This window comes from Zingiber officinale, chromosome 10A (assembly GCF_018446385.1).
Source record: "Zingiber officinale cultivar Zhangliang chromosome 10A, Zo_v1.1, whole genome shotgun sequence".
In the NCBI taxonomy this organism is placed as follows: domain Eukaryota; kingdom Viridiplantae; phylum Streptophyta; class Magnoliopsida; order Zingiberales; family Zingiberaceae; genus Zingiber; species Zingiber officinale.
In genome coordinates, this window is record NC_056004.1 from 31,317,835 (window position 1) to 31,338,841 (window position 21,007).

Consider the following 21,007-nt stretch of genomic DNA (forward strand, 5'->3'; position numbering starts at 1 on the left):
AGGAATGATGATTAACGTAATTATTATGGTCTTCTGTGTTTTGTTTTTTTTAATTAGCGTTGAAATGAAATTGTGGAAACATGGTTTGATGGCTAAATTTGATGGTGTTTTGGCTTTTGGGTTGGGGTGGGTCACGTGTGTCAGTCTTTGTCAACCAATGCTTTGTCGGTCAAAACTATGGCTGCTCTGCTCTGCTCCTCTTCTCTTCTCAGTTCTCTGCGCTGCAGCGCCTGACGCTCTATAAAACCACCTAACCAAAAGCCTTCCCTCATTCCTCATCACCTCGCTGCTTGCTTCGTTTTGCTCCTCGGGCTTCTATTTCTTGTTTGTCTCTCTAGGGCTAGCTGTGCGTTTGTTGGCATTGATGGAACTGGGGCTGAGGCTGGGGGAGGCGCCGGCGGGTAGGCCCTTCTGGGCGGCGGAGCCGGCGAAGAGAGGGAGAGGGAGTCTGGGGCTCGTGCTCGGGATGGGATTGGGGGTTGGTCGCTGCTCGGTCGAGGAGGTGCAGGAAAATGAGGACGCGATGGAGGAGAAGGAGATGGAAGGGGAAGTGGAAGTGGAAGAGGAGGAGGAAGAGGAGGAGGAGGAGAGCCGTTTCGCCGAGCCGGCACTGCAGCTTAACCTCCTTCCCCTCTTGCCTCTTTCGGGCCAGCCTTCGTCCTCCCAGCTGCGGTTCCCATGGGCGTCCGAGACCGGTAAGGGACCTGGCAAAATCTTGAACATTTTTAGAAAACGATTTGGGGATGGAAATGAAGGAGGATTTTGCGATCCAAAAGATCCCTATCAATCCGGTGTTTTGATGCAAGGAATGGTGATGGATTTTGGGTCGATTTCTTTTGCAGGGACTGTGGAAGCGTCGATGCGAGGGTTCGACGTGAACCGGGCGCCGTCCGTCGAGGAAGCGGACGGAGGGGCGGCGGCGTCATCGTCGCCCAACAGCACCGTCTCCTCCTTCCAGATGGAGTTCTCCGCTGCGAGATGCGAAGGCGGAGCGCCGGCGGCGGAAAGGGCTTCTTCGAGGGTGAGCGACGAGGAGGAGAACGGGCTAGGGAGGAAGAAGCTTCGACTTTCCAAGGAGCAGTCCGCCTTTCTCGAGGAGAGCTTCAAGGAGCACAACACCCTCAACCCTGTAAGAATCCGGATACAAACAGAAATCCGCCATTACCTTTTTTTTTGAGGTTTTTCGCAGCAAACGCTTGACTCGTTCTGCTGTTTCAGAAGCAGAAGCTTGCTCTGGCGAAGCAGCTCAACCTGCGGCCTCGCCAAGTAGAGGTCTGGTTTCAGAACAGAAGAGCCAGGTATTCTTTCTTCTTAAAACCCTAATTTCCCCTCTGCGATTTCTTCCATTCGGATTAAACTCCCACCGATGGCAGGACGAAGCTGAAGCAGACGGAAGTGGACTGCGAGTACCTGAAGCGCTGCTGCCAGACGCTGACGGAAGAGAACCGGCGGCTCCAGAAGGAGGTGGCAGAGCTGAGGGCTCTCAAGACCTCTCACCCTTTCTACATGCATCTCCCCGCCACCACCCTCTCCATGTGCCCCTCCTGCGAACGCGTCGCGTCCACCACCACCGCCGCTGCCAACTCCGCCTCCGCCACCACCAACGGCAACTCCTCCGACCGGCCACAGAACTCCTTCGCCGCCCTCTTCTCAAAGCCCCGACCTTTCCCGCTGGGCGCCGCTGCCCAGCCTTCTTCCGCAGCCCCTCGCCAGCCCTCGCCGGTCTCCTAAGAAGTACTCAAGAATTCCGGCCGCCATCCCCGAGTGGCGACCTTGTAAATAGCACCATTTTGGAGGGCGTTTCCGCCACTTGGCTCTTTTTTCTTCTGCTCCTGTTGGCGTATTTTTTTTGAGCTTGGAGGGATTTTCATGGCGTTTCTCAATTGGATTTTTAAAGGAAAAAATGGCTCTCTTTTAAATCTTAACCAATGCTTCTGCTGCTTTTGTTCCATACTTCCATTCCGCTTCAGATTGCAGAAACGCATAGTAATAAACAAATGCATCAAAATCAATTAACGATAAATCTTTGAGAAAAAGACGAGGAAACTCTGGCGATTCATCAATAACTGGTGGTGGTACGATAATGAAGTTGATAGGGAGCATTTTGCCCCGTGGGATGGGGCCAAAACCTATGGCTGTTGGGATATATATGCCCATAAATCATTTCTCACCCTCGCTATAATCAATATGAGTGGGTTAACAGTGTTTATTTCCTTGAATGTAGTTAATGAACATATTTTATAAAAAAAAATAAAAAAATGAGGAATTTCTATTCGTCGCTATGATCATATTTTATTTAAAAAAAAAAAAAAATCCAAAACATGATAAATTTCCAATGGTCAATGATCAGATTTTATTAAAAAAAAAAATCCAAAACATGGTAAATCCAGCTACCTTTGAATGATACAATTCAATCGGTTATTCATAACTGTCATTGAAACTTTCAAAAATTAACAAACTCCCAAAATAATAGAGGATTTTGTTTAGAAATGTGAATTCTCAAAACATGCTGAAAGAACATGTTTCTTTTGAAAATTTATAAATTTCATCAAATTATTAATATTTTTAATTTTCTTCTTGTACCCAAATTCTAAATTTTCCGTCTATTCCACAACATAGTAAAAAAAAAATTTCTAAGATTTTAGAAATTATTTGAATCATCCAAATAACAACCCCCGCCCTAGATGTGGCAAAAGGCGATTTGCTCGCCCCCAGCGCCCCCGCCAATCCGTCCCTAGGCTAACACGGAGGAGGTAAATCACGGGTGACTACTAGCCATTAGTGCAAATGGCCAAGACATGGGAGAGGTTATTGTTGGTGCGGGTAGCACTAACGGTCTAACCCAGGTTTTGATGAATGACAAATAGGTTAAGTTAGTTGTGTTGTTGTCTGACACTTTGATCAAGTGTGCAGGAAAAGTCCAGCTAGGTAAACGGGCTGACCGGATAGCTGGCGAGAAGCCCAAGCGGGTCGACGGGCTGACCGGACGCTTGGCGAGAAGTCCAGCTAGGTCGACGGGCTGACCGGATAGCTGGCGAGAAGTCCAAGCGGGTCGACGGGCTGACCGGACAGGTGAGTAAAGTAAGTCACTGGAAGGGAGTGACTGTGAGGACGCGTTCCCGGGAAGGGAACATTAGGCGTCGATCCGACTTTGATCCATTTCGGATATCTAAGTCGAGATCGTGACTAGATTCCGGTCTCGGAAAGACGGAATCTAATTTATCTGTTGAACCTTAACTGTGCGACAATCTGTTTTACAGATATACATTTGCCTCGGACTAACTTTGTTTTGCGGAAAGGGAGTTTTCGGAACAAGGTGGTCCAGCGCTGAGGTCCGGGCGCCGGAAGGATCCGGCCCAAGGCTAATTTTATCCTAAGTCGCCGCCACGTGGAGCATCTTGGTTTGAGCGATTCGTCACCTGTGCGCCTGAAGGAATCCAGCGCCAAAGATATAAAAGAAGCCCTGCAAGAGCTTCGAAATAAATCAAGTCGAGAACTCTTCATCGCTGGTCTTGCCGCCGACGCTCGGCGACGCCAACAAAGCTCCGACACTACGCTCCGCTCTTTTCCTTTTGTCGGTATTTGTTTTTCAGTTTAGCATCCCTGTACGGTTCTTTTGTAATTATTATTCGAATTGCTAGTGATTGCCAACGAAGTGGTCAAGGACCACGCCTTCGAGTAGGAGTCGTCACAGCTCCGACGAAGTAAAACCATTGTGTCTATTTTACTTTTTCGCGTTTAAACTCTTGTTTTTCGAATCGATATTCACCCCCTCATCGAATCTAATGGTCCTACAAGTGGTATCGAGTCAGGCCTCGATTTGGTGCAACCACCAATCGAGGTGAATTGTTTTGTTTTTTTCTCAATAATTAATTTTAAAACGGTGCTTCGTTAACTTAATATTTCTCTAATCAATTTAAATTAGTGCAACACGAATCTAGATTTTTTCTATTTTTCTTCCCGGACTACTAATCCAAGACCAAGTCTTGGGATATTTTTCGGTTATTTACCCGTGCACATAATGTCCCAACAAGAAGGATTCAGGTACGACCTCCACTCTTCAACGGGACGACTTTCCTTATCGGAAGAAGCGCATGGAGGTCTACCTCAAAACTGACTGTGGATGAGCATTACGAAACCTTACAAAATTCCGGGGACAACGCCGGAATCTAGTGGATCCTGAAGACTGGACAGCAGATCTCAAGAAAAAGCATCAATAAAATAAAGCGATCAACACTCTACAAAGTGCGGATTGACAAGAGAAGAACTGAACAGAGTCGGTCCACACAAAAATGCTAAAGAGCTATGGGACAAGCTGATCAAACTGCACGAGGGAACGAGCGACGCTAAGGTAACAAAACGAGACCTGCTTCTAAATAAAATTTTTAATATAAAAATGCAGGAAGGAGAAACAGCGAATCAACTACACGCGAGGATCAAGGACATCCTCAACGGGCTTCATGCGATAGGCCACCAAATGGAGAACAGAGACTTAATAAGGTACGCTTTAAACGCCTTTCCACGTAATAGTTTGTGGGCATCAATAGTGGATGCCTACAAAATTTCTAAGAATCTTTCTAACTTAAAATTAGACGAGCTGTTTTGTGAATTAGAATTACACGAACAAACTAATGCTGGAGCCGAGAAAGGTATAGCTCTATTTGCAGGTTCCTCCAAAGAAAAGAAAAGCAAGCCTGAACTTGAAGAAGACTCCGATCAAGATTCTGAAGACGAAGAACACCTGGTGAACTTGGTAAGAAAAATGTTCACCAGGAGAAAGAGGAGCTTCAGCAAAAAGGATCTTCAAAAGATCAGCTCTCCCTCAGAACAAAAGAACGTGACTTGCTACGGCTGCAACAAAAAGGGACATTACAAGAACGAATGTCCAAAACTAAAGTTCGACAAACCAAAGCCAACCAAAAAGAAGGCACTCAAAGCAACGTGGGACGACTCCTCGGACGAATCGGAGGAAGAAGAGCAGAAACATCAGAGCCACCTCGCACTGATGGCCCGCGAAGCCGAAACAGATAACGAGTCGGAAGATGAAGACGGGTCTGAACCCGAAACAAGCCACGAGTCCGTACTCGTTTCCGAAGGCCCGAATGAGGTATACTTTAATTTAAACAAAAATTTTTTTAGAATTATTTCCTGTTTAAATAGTAAATTAACTAAATTAGAAAATGAAAACAAATCACTTCTTGAGGAAAATCAAAACCTCAAGGAACAATTAAAAAATTCGAATCCAACTCAAGATCTAACACTTGAAGAGGAAAATCTATCGTTAAAAAATGATGTTAAAGATTTAAAAGAAATGCTAGAAAAATTTACAACAAGATCAAAAAATCTAGACTTAATCCTAAATAATCAAAAAGCATGTTATAATAAAACCGGACTAGGATATAAGTCGAATTCAAATAAAACCTTCAAATCATTAATAACCCAATACAAGTCAACCAATTTAGCTTGGGTTCCGAAAGCGTGTCTGACCACGCAAGTAGGACTTAATCAATATTATATACATAAAGAAAAAATACATTATATAAAATTAAATAAACCAAACCAAAATCCAAAATACAAACCTAAATCAAATTCAAAATCTAAACAGTTTAAGAAACAACAAAATTATCACCAAGTTAACTATAACTATAAAAAGAATCGACACAAGCCTAAAATTAAAACTTAAATTAATGGCCAATAATTCAGGGGGAGGCTCCAGAATAGCTGGCACCTCCAAAACTAACTTACCCGACAGGGTAACCTAAAACTAACAAACCCGGCAGGGCAATTAGAATTAGAGACCAAGTTTAACTTGAAAAATTGTATGGATGAAGGTAGGGAAACTTGTGCATCGCATGTCTAGAAAGATATGGTTTCGATCTGGTGCATTTGGCCAAGTGGAACTGACCGAAGCTACCCTTAAACGAATCCTAACCAGTTAGACCAAGATTTAGTACTAAGTTACGTGGATAGGACTATTCGGAAAACCTCGAAAGGTTGGTTACTTCTAATGATGTCCTTGTGACTCACCAAGCTTAGAAGTTTATCCGAAGAATGCCTATTTGTGGAAACCAAAGCTAAGTCTGAATCTAACACAAGTTAAACCAAAAGTCTGTAATCAAACTAATTTCATCTCACAAAATCATAGGATTCCCTGATTGATAATATAGTTTGAGAATATGAATTTAAAAATTAATTTCAAAATTTTTAATTTTAACTTAAAAATTAATTTCAAAATTTTAATTTTAACTTAAAAATTAATTTCAAAATTTTAATTTTAACTTTAAAAATTAATTTCAAAATTTTAATTTTAACTCAAAAATTAATTTCAAAATTTTTAATTTTAACTTAAAAATTAATTTCAAAATTTTAATTTTAACTTAAAAATTAATTTCAAAATTTTTAATTTTAACTTAAAAATTAATTTAAAAATTTCAATTTTAACTTAAAAATTAATTTCAAAATTTTTAATTTTAATTTAAAAATTAATTTCAAAATTTTAATTTTAACTCAAAAATTAATTTCAAAATTTTAATTTTAACTTAAAAATTAATTTCAAAATTTTAATTTTTAATTTTAACTTTAAAAATTAATTTCAAAATTTTAATTTTAACTTAAAAATTAATTTCAAAATTTTAATTTTAACTTAAAAATTAATTTCAAAATTTTAATTTTAACTTAAAAATTAATTTCAAAATTTCAAAATTTTAATTTTAACTTAAAAATTAATTTCAAAAGTTTAATTTTAACTTAAAAAATTAATTTCAAAATTTTTAATTTTAACTTAAAAATTAATTTCAAAATTTTAAATTTTAAACTTAAAAATTAATTTCAAAATTTTAATTTTAAACTTAATTTCAAAATTTTATTCAAACTTAAAACTTAACTTCAAACCTAATTTCAAAAAAAAAAAAAAAAAAAAAGGTCAAAAACCAGGGGCGGGCGCCCCTGGTATTCCCCTTCGGGGCGCCCGGAACTTCCGGGCGCCCCGCCCTAGCAATCCCGGGCGCCCGGAAGGGATCCGGGCGCCCGGAATCCCCTATAAATAAGGGGCAGCAGGCGCCCCCAACCTTTGCCCCACCAATTCTCACTTTTGCCAAGGTTCACTTTGAACCTCAGTGCGAAAGTACTCTAAATCAAAATTTTCTTGCGGTGAAGACGCTGTTGCGATTCAACCGAGGTCGTCAAATCTATATTTTTCGATGGCTCCTCGGTAAATAAAATACTTCCCCTCTCTAAAATCTTCTTAGAATTTGTCTTCTCAATTTTTTTTCTTAGAATATTCTTTTATTTATATACAGTAGGAAACGAACAAATACTGGTGCTGGACCCTCCAATGCTAGTACAGACCCTAGGTTTCCCACAGTCGAACTTAGGATTAAGTTTGAGTCCACCATTTATAAGGCCATTAGGACTACCTGCATAGATAGATCGTTCTTTCTAAGGTCATGTCCCTCTGCTTTAGAGGTTATAGGCCACTATAACTTAACGAACCTTGTTGAATGTACCAGTCCAATAAACATAAGTCTGTGTGCCGAATTTTACAATAACCTAATAAAAGTAGACGATTTCACCTATACCACTAGGGCAGCAGGCACTGATATCGTATTTTCCCCTACGACTATCCGAGAGTTTTTAGAGTTGCGTCCATCTACTTGCTCCTTTTTGTGCTATCCTCCGAGGGATCTACCGTTCGAAGATCCCTACTCACATATTACTCTCGATACGATTTATTCGTATTTTTTCGGGGGCGAGAGAGATCCCATAGGTCAGTAGAACTTCGAGTCCAGGACTACGCTCTTTATAGGGTTATAGTCCTTTGCATTTTATCACTGACTACTCGGGACATCGCTGTGATGCGCCCATTCCATTCGTTCTTACTTTATGCCCTGATTCATAGGTTAGACATTGACATCAGCCTACATATCTTCTCCACCATCATCTATTCAGCTGGATATGTGACTGACAGTAGAGTCCATATGCCATTTGGTCACATTCTGACAGCCTATATGTCCTCGTTGCACATTGATGTCACTAGGGGAGACGTTGCCCATATGACCGAGTTCGATGTTATAGCCGCTCGGAACTTTTCCCTAGCCGGCATCCATATAGATAGAGATGACGGGACTATGTCTTGGCGGAGGGGGGCACAACACCAGCCCGATCCAGATGCACTGGTGGACGAGTTCATGCTCGCACTATTTCCAGAGGAAGCCGCACCGGCTCCACCACCACCCCCAGCTCGAGCACCACGACACGCTCCCCGCACTCTAGCCGACCGTATGACCGGACTAGAGAGAGCTATGGCGAGTCTCCAGCAGGAGAACTCTGATTTTCATCGGGACATACGGCGAGAGGTTGCCGAGTTACGAGCTGCCGGAGACACCCGACACACTGAGCTGATGGCACTTCTTCGATCCTTGGGATCTGGACCACCCCCTTCATCATCTCAGTAGCTTTAGTGATGACCTACTTCTGTAGCTACACTACTTGTAAAATATTTTGGATTTATCTAGTGATATTTCAGACCTACATTGATTATGTTATATCTCAATAGACTAGGAATTTTAAATTTCAAAATTGTTTTCAAAAATCACTCTTTCAAATTATAAGTCAAATTTGGTTGTTTTCAAAACTTTCCATTTTTAGATTTTCAAAAACAGTTTTGGCCTTAGACTAGTTTTGAATCCTTAGAAAGCATGTACCCATAAGACTATTTTTAAGCATCTCACCAACACCTTAGGTTTACCTTGCTTGTGTTTGACAAACATAGAAAGGGGTGAGATGCATAGGCCAACTGTCTGGACTTAAGATGCTTATTTCAGTGCATCAACATAAGAATGGACGTTAAATACAATTCAGATATTAATCAGATTAAAGTTCATCAGTCAAGTCAAACACTGACTGGTTATAATTAACTTAATCTGACTAACCAAGTGAAAGCTACTATCTTCTGATAGTCAGTTAGTAGCTAATTGGTTAGACAGCTGGTTAAAGTAAGTATCAAGTTCAGGGGGAGAATAAACTCAAATTTTGTATGTTTGAAAAATGCCTTTTAAAACCTAACCTATGTTTGAAAATTGATTTACAAAAAGTTAAATTTAACTAAGTATTTGAAAAATGTGAAAGTTTAATCCCACCTAATTTTCAAACCTGATTTGAAAAATTAACTATTTCCAAAATTAGCCTTAAAAATTAATTTTGGCAAAAATTTTATTTCTTGAAAAGTTTAATTTTTGCTTTGTTTTAAATCGAAGTTGAAAAATTTACCTTTTCGAAAATTAAATGTTACTTAAACATAAAAAGTAAATTTGAAAAACCTGTCTTGAAAATTTCTACACACTTGAAAAGTTAAACTTGATTAACTTTAACTTTTCAAAACTCAACTTGTCTACCCCAAGTCAACTTGACTATTTTTTTAACTTGGTGTTAAAAATTGCACTTTTATCTTTCAAATTTTAAACCAAACTTAGCTATCTTTCAAAATTTGATTACCTGTTACAGTAACTCTTTACTATGATTATTTACCTTTGTTCATTTTTTTGATGAATGCCAAAGGGGGAGGAGGGTTAGGTGGTTAAGTTAGTTAAGTTAGCTAAACCAATTTGAAAATACAAACTAACAAACTTTAAAACCACATAAATGCATGTTATTTTCTTGTATATGTTTTCACTAACTTAACCAGGTTGTCATTCCATCAAAAAAGGGGGGATTGTTGGTGCGGGTAGCACTAACGGTCTAACCCAGGTTTTGATGAATGACAAATAGGTTAAGTTAGTTGTGTTGTTGTCTGACACTTTGATCAAGTGTGCAGGAAAAGTCCAGCTAGGTCGACGGGCTGACCGGATAGCTGGCGAGAAGTCCAAGCGGGTCGACGGGCTGACCGGACGCTTGGCGAGAAGTCCAGCTAGGTCGACGGGCTGACCGGATAGCTGGCGAGAAGTCCAAGCGGGTCGACGGGCTGACCGGACGCTTGGCGAGAAGTCCAGACGGGTCGACGGGCTGACCGGACGTCTGGCAGGTAAGCAAGGTAAGTCACTGGAAGGGAGTGACTGTGAGGACGCGTTCCCGGGAAGGGAACATTAGGCGTCGATCCGACTTAGATCCATTTCGGATATCTAAGTCGAGATCGTGACTAGATTCCGGTCTCGGAAAGACGGAATCTAAGTCATACTCTTTTTAATTATCTGTTGAACCTTAACTGTGCTGACAATCTGTTTTACAGGATATACATTTGCCTCGGACTAACTTTGTTTTGCAGGAAAAGGGAGTTTTCTGGAACAAGGTGGTCCGGGCGCCCGGAGGGGATCCGGGCGCCCGGAAGGCGAATTTTATCCAGCCAAGTCGTCGCCACGTGGAGCATCTTGGTTTGAGCAGTTACGTCACACTCCAGGCGCCCGGAAGGAATCCAGGCACCCGGAACAGCATATAAAAGAAGCCCCAAGCAGGAGCTTCAGAAATAAATCAAGCTGAGAACTCTTCTACTGCTGGTCTTGCTGCTCGACGCTCAGTGCGATGCCAACAAAGCTCCGACACTACGCTCCGTTCTTTTCCCTTTTGTCGGTATTTGTTTTTCAGTTTCATTAGCATTCCCTGTACGGTTCTTTTGTAATTATTATTCCGAATTGCTAGTGATTGCCCAACGAAAGTGGTCAAGGACCACGGGCCTTCGAGTAGGAGTCGTCACAGGCTCCGAACGAAGTAAAACCATTGTGTCTATTTTACTTTTCCGCTGCGTTTAAACTCTTATTTTTTTGAATCGATATTCACCCCCCCTCTATCGAATCTAACGGTCCTACAGTTATGCTCGGTCACGCCGAGTTTCGACCCCAAGACCTCATGTGGCAACACCCCATACCTTAACAATCGCACCGCCCCGAGGGGACAACACCCCCGCCCTAGAGCTCTATATATCAAACGTCTACATTGTTTACATCCGAATATTGACAAAATATGAGCAATCCATATTTAATGTCATCTTCTTTTTAATGGATTTTCTAATTCACAATTAACCACATTTCCCTCTGTATCTCTAACGAGAAAAAACTGACAATACTGACTTCTGCCTCAGAGACAACTCTATAAAAGTGAATCTCCAATTGACCTTGTAAATTTAGAAAAGGTGGATTCAACCACTAAGAGTAGGAGAAAGTGGTCAACCTGGAAAAAGGTTGGAGATTAGGTCTTAGTGAGTTATTATTATTAACGATGACTCAATCATCGACAATGATCAAAAGACGGATGTTTCTGAGGACGTGTTGCAAGTTACTCATCTCATAGGTTTACCAAGCAGAAGTGCAAGTGTGATAAGATTGCATTGGCACAATATAATTCAAAAGAAGGTATATCGCTTCAACGTAAATTACAATAGTGTTTACTATTGGATTGAGACGCACATGAGAGGGAGGGGAGGTGAATCACGTGGTTTTCAAAATTCTGACTTTTTTCGATTTTGAAATACAAAGTGCGCTATAGAAATAAAAATAGACAAGAAACAGAAAGTAAAAAATATGAACGCAAACGGTTTTACTTGGTTCGGAGCCTTCGACACTCCTACTCCAATACCCAGGTCTCGCAGACCAATCGATGGATAATCTACTAAATACCTCTTCTGGAACTGCTAGAAGAGGTAATCAAGTACAAAAAATAGGGACAGTATAACAACCTTCACTTTCCTTTTAAAGCAGTAGTATAAAGAATACAACACTAATAAAATATTACCAACAAGTTAGAGCACTCGGTGTGTTGTTGTCGGTCCGCCAGAGATGATCATGTTGGTGCAAGAAGCATTATACGATCGAACCTGTGTTTTGATAATGACAAAGGGTTCAAAGTTAAGGTTACTTGTTATTTAACAAGTTTGAATGAGCTTGCAGAAAAAGTCCTAAGTGTACCCTAGGTCCTAGGGGGTTGTAACCCTAGGTGATGGAAAGTCTTAACTATGGTTAGACAGGTGGAAAACCATAGGGGGTGGTAATCCTAAGTCCTAAGGGGCGGTAACCCTAGGCTGAGGAAAACCCTAGGGGGTGGTAATCCTAAGTCCTAGGGGGTGGTAACCCTAGGCGGAAAGTCCAGTTGATCTGGAGGACCGATCTGGCAACAGGTAATCTCTCTTGAGAGGAGTATGTGAGGGCGCATTCCCCAGTGAGGGAACAGTAGGCGTTGGTTCGACCTAGGGTTTCCGGAGGAAATCTGAAGTCAAAACTGGATAGTCCAAAGACTATCAACTTAATCATTTAATATTATTTGCTCTATTTACCTAACTCTGTTTTACAGGAAACTAATAGTTCTGCAGGGTCGGACTCAGCCTTGATCAGTCGATCGAACGACTTGATTGGTCGACCGAACCCCAGTACACAAAGGATCAGAATCTTGCTCTCGATGAAGGGTTGACCAGAGGGATCAATCGACCGAACCTCGGGATCGATCGACTGAACCGAAGATAGACAGAGACCTGGTCGAGTGAGTTGATCGGATCAGATGAGGCAAAGACCATCGACTGATCGGTCGACCAAACAGAGGGATTGGTCAACTGAACGTCGACGTTATCTATAGAGGCTGCATCTGGACGGAAGGTCGGGCAAGTTCAGCAGCTTCGGTCGACTGAACCAGGGTATCAGTTGACTGATCCGGGTCGAGTCAAGGCTTGATCCCTAAGATCAGGGGATCTGGATCAGGCTTGAAGCTGCTATAAAAAAGAGTCTCGGCTAGCTACTTCGACAACAATTCTGAGATCAAGAACAAACAACTGCGCGCACTCCGAAACATCTAAACATTGCTCCGACGATAATCAAAGCCAGAAGATTGATTTCACCAAATCGTTAGTAACTAGTTGTAATTCATATTTGTAAAGCTTCATACTTATATTGTTTCTTTGTAAAGCTTTCCGAACTTATAGTGATTGGCCATCGAAAGTGATCAATGATCGCGGGCCTTGGAGTAGGAGTTACCACAAGCTCCAAACCATGTAAAAGAAGTTGTGTTAGCGAATACCTTTGGTTCTTTCTTTATTTCTGCTACGTACTTACTTTGAGTTTTACGAAACGAACGAAAAAACAACGCGTGCTATTCACCCCCCCCCCCCCCCCCCCCCCTCTAGCATGTCTACGATCCTACAGATCGGATGACTCGAAAGAGCAACTCAGTGGTAGACAGACTTCTTTGATCCAGCAGCAAGAAATCAAAGCAATCAGAATGCCAATCGGATGCGTAGAAGCTTGTATATAAGCTGGTTCTTGAAGCTTGGTCGAGACACCTTTATAAAAGGTGCGGAAGGTGCCTTCCATACCCTTGAAGGTGCCTCCAACCTGTAAAGTTTGATCCCAAACTCATTGCTCCTTATCTATGATGAAATCTGAATTTTATCTTGTGAAAGGCGCCTCGGGCATTGTTCACCCGAGGTATTTTATGCACCTTTTGCCCTACAAAATGTGTTAGTCCAATAAACCAAATAATAGTCTACAAGACAGTGTTAGCACAATAATAATGAGTAGTAATTAGACCCTATCTCCCTAAGACCAGGATCTAGTAAGGGTCTCAATTTAGGTTTTCGAAATGGACCTAAATTGAATCGATGCTTATTGTCCATTCGAATGGGGATATGTTCTCACTTAGTTACTCTCCTCTAGTGACTTACCTCTACTTATTGGGTGTAGAGTTACATCCGGAATAACACATCCAGACTTCAAGAATCAAACATCCTGACATATTAGAGTTACACATCCAGTCTTCTCCAATAGAGAATCACACATCCCGACCTTTGCCAGAATCCCACATCTGGACTTCAACTTATTGGGAATTAAACATCTCGACTTGCTAGAATCACACATCTAGTCTTCAACCAATCAGGAATCGAACATCCTGACTGGCGTTAGTCAACCCTGCACACTCGGTAATAAGGTTAGATCGCAACATGTCTAACTTTAACTTATTTATCATTCATCAAAACTCAGGTTTGACCATTGGTGTCAATTGCATTAATAATCTCTCCCTTTTTGATTCAATGATAACGTAGGTTAAAGTTAGAAAAATAATGCAAAAGGAATAGAAATAAAAGAATGAGGAAGTTCTATTCTATTCTCTTGAGCATTTTAGGGTTAAGGTGTTCAAATTTATAATTTTACCTTTAGGTTTTCTTATTTAACTTATAATTCTCTCCCTTTGACATTCATAAAAAAAAAGTGCAAATATACCAAAGTATTGAAACACACAAGAGAGTATAAACTTTTCAAAATAAGTATAAAAACTTATAAATTTACTGTAGGGGGGATCTTAGTGTTTTAAAAAAATCCACTTAATTTTGAAAAAGTATTCAGGAAAATTGATAACAAGTTTTAAAAGCAAACTTTTATAAAATTTATAGTAGTTTAAAGTTTTAAAGTGGCCCAGATATTTTTAAAGTAGTTTTCAAATATACTAACTTTTTAAAATATTTTAAGATTGGTTTGCAAAGTACATTTCAAAATAATTTTCAAAATGAACTTTTTCAACAATTGCAAAAGTGCTTTTAAAAAATTTCTAAGACTTCAAAAGATTTTAAAAAAATCTTTTAACCAAGAATTTAGAAAGATTTTCAAAATATGTTAAATAAGAACTTAGAATTATCTTCAAAATACTTTAAACAAGAGTTTTAAACTTAGAAATATTTTTAAAATACTTTAAATAAGAGTTTTTAACTTAGAAATATTTTTAAAATACTTTAAACAAGAGTTTTAACTTAGAAATATTTTCAAACACAATTTTCAAATTTGAAAATAGAATTTTAGGAAGTTTCAAAATATATTTTTAAAATTATTCTTCAAATATTCTCCTCCTGAACTTGATATTATTTAAGAAAAATATTCATCTAGAAATTATCCTTAAATATCTAACCGTTAGTTACTAACTAACTATCAGAAGATAACAATGTTCACTTGGCTAGTCAAGTTAAGTAAATGTATCCAGTTAGTGTTTGACTAAAATGGATTACTTAACCTAATCACCGTCATTTTGGTATTTTTCATCCAGATTTGTGTTGATGCACTGATATAAGTATCTTAAGTCGAGGGAATTTGCCTACCCATCTCATGTCATTCTAAGTTTTTTAATACATAATCAAGGTAGACCTAATGTGTTAGTGAGATGCTCGATACATAGAACTATATGAACATGTTTTCTAAGGATTAGATCTAGTCTAAGGCCAAAATTAATTTTGAAATTTTAAGAAAATGAGAATTTTTAGAAAAAACATAAGTAAAAAAATTTCCCCTAGAATTTTTAAATCATTTGAAAATTATTTGGAAAATTACAGCCCTAGTCTTAAAAATATTTCCTAGATTATTCAAATAAAATGGAAAAAAGTAGATAATTATGCAGATCAAGTCAACCAAATATACAATATATAACAGTGTAAAAAAAAATTAGGTCTGATCATCGTCAGCAGGTGGAGGTGGGGGCTGCTCAGGTGCTCGTAAAGCCTGAAGAATCTACTGAAATCCGGTGGTCATCTCCTCCCAGAGAAAGGAGAATCCAATGGTCATCTCTCTCCGGAGAGTGCTGAATCCGTCCGAGACTGACTGCCGGATCTGTGCGGAAGGCTCCTCAAGTCAAGCAAGTCGATCCTCGATGGATAGTGAAGTCAAGGTCGAGGGCTGAGTCGAGGTCGAGGCTGGGTCAGAGTCAGAGGGTATCCAAAGATTTCCTCAGCCGTAAATGTTGGCATCTCCTCTCCCTCGGCTGGAATGATAGGTGGAAAATCCTCCTCAACCTCGCTTGGTACGTCTGGCTATGGTCCCACTCTCCACGCTAGTTCCCCCTGAGCGGCAACATCTATATGTACTAATGCAAGCTGATGCTGACCAATCTCATCATATGCACTAAGGGGAGTGGATGTACCCTGAGTCATATCTGCCCCTATGGTCGAGAATATGTAAGTCAAAATATGACAGTAGGGCATATGAACCTGTCACCTAGTAATAATACTAACTACATGGATGACATTCTAAAACATGTATAATGCAATATCAATGTCTAGACATTGACATAGTGCATACATGAAGGAGTGGGACGATCACATCATCGCAAGATCGCGAGATGTGATCAACAAATACAAGTGGTCAAGACTCGATACAGGACATTGTCCTGAACCCTAAGAGAAAGTGACCTAAAGTCAGTCACAATAGGTAGTCTCTCCTCCTAAAAAAATACATGTAGATAGAATCCAATGTAATGTGGGAGTAGGGTTCACCAAATGATAAATCCCTACTAGGGTAACACAAAAATGTACAAGCGGACCTCCTAAGTCTTAGGCTATTATACAATAGAATAGGGGAGAAGTTAAAATCCTTCATACCAACTCTAGTGGAGTATGTCAAGTCATCAACTTCAACTAGATTGTTCTAAAATTATGCACACAAGTCTAAGTTTACTGAATGACTATAATAAACTAGTCTATCTAACTGGTAATAGTCAATGACCTCTATGATAGAGGCACAATATCTAGTGAAGAATGACCTACTCAAAAACCAAGATTTAAGTGGAATATATGAATACTTTATGAAATCTAGTCTAAGTTGCTCAGTTGAAAATCTAGCATCAGTAGAGGGGATGCTACTAGAACTAGGCTGTGACAAAATAATATTATGTCATTTCCTAAAATAATTTATACATGCAAACATAACAACATATAGATAGCTAAAACTAACTAGATAGTTGAGTTAGAGTGTACCGAGGATGTATTGTTGGGAATCCTGGACAAAAAAAAAAGGAAGAAAAGGTGAATAAATCTGGCTAGAAGGTGTCTTAAAAGGGGAAAGTTTGCAACAGAGAAAGTCTCTATACACTAAAAAAAATCTAGTTGAAGGCACCTTCAATCTGATGGAAGGCACCTTTCATGAGCTATGGAATTTTTTTCGCCCTTTTAAGAGCGCCTCCGATTGTATCAGAGGTGCCTTCGGTGACATTTTTTTTTAATTTGTTAAGCTTTAGTTTTGCATTTAGATTTTGAGTTAATTGAGTCTAGTTTTAATTTTAAATTTAATTTAATTTAATTAGAACTTAATTTGAATTTAAATTTAACTTTACTTTAATTTTAATTTAATTTTACTTTAATTTAATTTGAATCTTAAATTTAATTCTTAGTCATTTCGCCCGATTTATATTTTCAATCAGGAAATCTTCTAATTTTGTGAGATGAGTTAGGTTGAATTTCAAGGTTTGGTTTAACTTGTGTTAGATTTAAATTTAGCTTTGATTCAACAAATAGACATTCTTTGAACAAACTTCTAAACTATAATGAGTCACCTGGACATCATTAGAGTAACCACGCTTTCAAAAATTTTCAAATAGTCCTATTCTCTGAATTTAATATAAAACTTTTGTCTAACCAATTATGATTAATAAGGGATAGCTTTAGTTAGTTTTACTAAGCCCAATGCATCAGTCAAAGTCATATCTTTCTAGACATGCATAGATAGAGCTTTCCTAACCTACTATCATGCAAAACTTCACCAGTACCATTTATCAAGTTAAGCTGTTATCCTTATTTAGTCTAATCCTAATTATCCGACTAGGTAAATTATTATATTGGGATGTGCCAACTAGTTTGGAGCCTCCCCTAAATTATTGAACTTTGAGTTTAGGTTTTAGATTTATGTCGATTTGCTTTATAGTTATAGTAGTAGACTTGGTTATAGTTTGAGTTTACATTGATTTTGTTCTTGTTTAGTTTAGGTTTGAATTTATTTTTAGAGGTCTAATTTTTAAGGTTTAATTTTTGAGGTTGATATTAATTTATTTATATAGTAAATTTTATCTTTTGGTACATAGTATTGATTGAGTCCTACTTGCGTGGTTATACACGCTTTCGGTACCCAAGCTTTAGTTAATTTTGAATTTTGAGTTAAAGTTAAAAAGTATTTAAATGTAGAGTTGAACTTGTATCCCAGTTTGATTTTATTGTACATAGCTCTTTGAGATCCAAGCATCATGTTTAGGTGCTTGGTTCCCGAGGTAAACCTCCTTTGAGCTTGTTGACTTGATTTTTCATAACAGAGTTTTCTTCCTCAATTTTTGTAACTTGAGTTAAACTTTTGCCTTGGACTTGGCTAGTTATCGAGTTCATGTTGAGTTGTTTCTTAAGGATGTTATTTTCCTTTAGGGGTTATTTAGCGTGTTCCTCGATTTTAATTAATTTTTTATTTAGGCAAACAATTACTTTAAATGAATTGACACTAAAAAAGGAATTTACCTCGGGTCAATCTGACCCTGAAGATTCATGTCTCGACTCATATTCAGACTCGTCTTCTTCGTTCGATTCACCTCCGATTGCCATCAGTACGAGGTAGCTTGCTTGCTTTAGTTCGTCTACTCCTGATTCGTCCGAAGACTCATCCCAAGTCACTTTTAGTGCTTTCTTTTGCATTACCTTCTTTATTTGGTCTTCGTTCGGGCATTTGTGTTTGAAGTGCTCTTTCTTGTTGCGACCATAGCATATGACATTTGCCTTTGAGTTGTTGGATGCAGACTTGGATATCTTCTTCATGTCACATTTGGTAAAGCTTTTCTTATATCTACTAAACATCTTCCTTACCAGGTTCACTAGTTGCTCTTCTTCGTTTGATTCTGATTTAGTTTCAGTTTTAGCTTCGGGTTTAGTTCCCTTTGATGTACCTATAAAAAAAGTAATTACTTTCTTGACCTTTGTTCCATCAGTTTGTTAATGTAACTCTAATTCATAAAATAATTCATCTATTTTTAATTTAGAGAGGTTCCTCGAAGCCTTATAGGCATCTATGATCGATGCCCACAGTGCATTTCGAGAGAACGAGTTAAGAGCGTACCTTATTATGTCCTAGTTTTTTATCTGGTGTCCAATTAGGTGAAAGTCATTGAGGATGTCCTTGATTCGAGCGTGAAGTTTGATTCGCAGTCTCACCGTCCTTCATTTTAATGTTAAATAATGAATTAAGAAGTAGGTCGCATTTCGTTACCTTTAAATCGGGAGATCCCTTTGACGTACTTGTAAAAAATTGATTCCTTTCTCGACCTTTGGGCGATTAGTTTGTTAATGTAGCTCTAATTCATAAAATAATTCATCTAGTTTTAATTTACAGAGGTTCCTCAAAAACTTATAGGCATCTATGATCGATGCCCACAGTGCATTTCGAGGGAATGAGTTAAGAGCGTACCTTATTATGTCCCGATTTTTGATCTAGCGTCCGATTATGTGAAGACCGTTAAGGATGTCCTTGATTCGAGCGTGGAGCTGATTCATGGTCTCACCATCTTGTATTTTAATGTTAAATAATGAATTAAGAAGTAGGTCGCATTTCATTACCTTCAAATCAGGAGTTCCTTCATGTAGCTCGATGAGCTTATCCTATAGCTCCTTTGTGTTCTCGTGTGGGTTGACTCGGTTGAGTTCTTCTTTTGTGAGTCTGCACTAGATCATGTTCAATGCTTTTGAGTCAATCTAGGTTTTTTTTTTTTTTATCTTATGGATTCCATCTTTCTAGATCGAGTGGTACTTTTGTTGCTTCATCTATAGGCACCCAGTACCCTCATCGGATGATGAATTATTGCTCGATGTCCGTCTTCAAGTAAACTTCCATTCTCTTCTTCCAATATGGAAAGTCATTTCCGTTGAAGAGAGGAAGACAAGCGGTGTTGAATCCTTCAAGTTGGCCATTTGATTGCTGAAAAAGAAAGCTAGAAGGAGGTACCAAGACTTAGTCTTGGATTAGTAGTGTTTAAGAAAAAAATATCAATGACTTGAGTGGTATTGCACTGATTTTGAGTAAAAACTAAATGAGAAATAGTTATTTGAAAGGGTAAGTTCTACCAATTTAAATAAGATACAAAAGCTCAAAAATTCTTAAAAAATGATTTCCTCAGCTTGATTGATGGTTGCACCAATTCAGAACAGAACCTGCTCTGATACCACTTGTTGGATCGAGACTCACGTGGGGGGGGGGGGGGGGGAATCACATGATTTTCAAAAGTCTGACTTTTTTTTTCTTTGAAAAACAAAGTGCGTAGCGGAAATAAAACCAAACAAGAAACAAAAATAAAAACAAACAAGAAACAGAAAGTAACAGACACAAAAGCAAGCGGTTTTACTTAGTTCAGAGTTTTCGGCGACTCCTACTCCAAGACGCAGGTCCCGCGAATCTATCGATGGGTAATCTACTAAATATCTCTTCCAAAACTATCGGAAGACGTAATTGAGTACAAAAAATAGGGACAGTGTAACAACCTACACTTCCCATTTAGAGCAGTAGTATAAAGAATACATCACTAATAAAATGTTACCAACAAGTTAGAGCACTCGGTGTGTTGCTGTCGGTTCGCCGGAGATGATCGGATGACTCGAAAGAGCAGTTCGGTAGTAGATAGACTTCTTTGACGTAGCAGTAGGAAATCAGAGAAATTAGAATGTTAATCGGACGCGTAGAAGCTTGTATATAAGTTGGTTCTTGAAGCTTGGTCGAGACACCCTTATAAAAGGTGTGGAAGGCGCTTTCCATTGCCTTGAAGGCACCTCCAACCTATAAAGTTTGATCCCAAACTCATTGCTCTTTATCTGCGATGAAGTCTGAATTTTATCTTGCAAAAGTCGCTTTCCATGGCACTGAAGGCGCCTTCCATAAACAGTGCAGAAGGTGCCTTCTATAGCATGGAAGGTGCTTCGAGCATTGTTCACCCGAGGTCTTTTGTGCTCCTTTTATCCTGTAAAATGTGTTATTCCAATAAATCAAATAATAGTCTGCAAGATAGTGTTAGCACAATAATAATGAGTAGTAGTAATTAGACCCTGTCTTCCCGAGACTAGGATCTAGTAAGGGTCTCAATTTATATTTCCGAAATGAACCTAAATTAGATCGACGTCTATTGTCCCTTCGAACGGGGATGCATCCTCACTTAGTCACTCTCCTCCAGTGACTTACTTCTACTTACCGGGTGTAGAGTTACCTCTAGAATCACACATCCGGACTTCAGAAATCAAATATCCTAACTTATTAGAATTGCACAT

General features: G+C 39.1%; 1 protein-coding gene across 1 annotated transcript; it reads left to right on the forward strand.

Moving 5' to 3' along the window:
- The first annotated feature begins 247 nt into the window (after positions 1–247).
- LOC122026168 (homeobox-leucine zipper protein HOX11-like) lies at positions 248–1,929 on the forward strand. Its single transcript, XM_042584811.1, has 4 exons — positions 248–695; positions 843–1,129; positions 1,219–1,298; positions 1,374–1,929. The coding sequence occupies exons 1-4, from the start codon at positions 365–367 to the stop codon at positions 1,729–1,731; spliced, it is 1,056 nt and encodes a 351-aa protein (XP_042440745.1). The 5' UTR covers positions 248–364; the 3' UTR covers positions 1,732–1,929.
- Positions 1,930–21,007: the final 19,078 nt, after the last annotated feature.

What these genes read in the sequence shown, in the direction of transcription:
- LOC122026168 (XM_042584811.1), top strand. Translation starts at nt 365, where the DNA reads ATGGAACTGGGGCTGAGGCTGGGGGAGGCGCCGGCGGGTAGGCCCTTC. An exon ending in AGCACAACACCCTCAACCCT is followed by an intron (nt 1,130 to 1,218) that starts GTAAGAATCCGG and finishes CTGCTGTTTCAG; the next exon opens with AAGCAGAAGCTTGCTCTGGC. An exon ending in TTTCAGAACAGAAGAGCCAG is followed by an intron (nt 1,299 to 1,373) that starts GTATTCTTTCTT and finishes CACCGATGGCAG; the next exon opens with GACGAAGCTGAAGCAGACGG.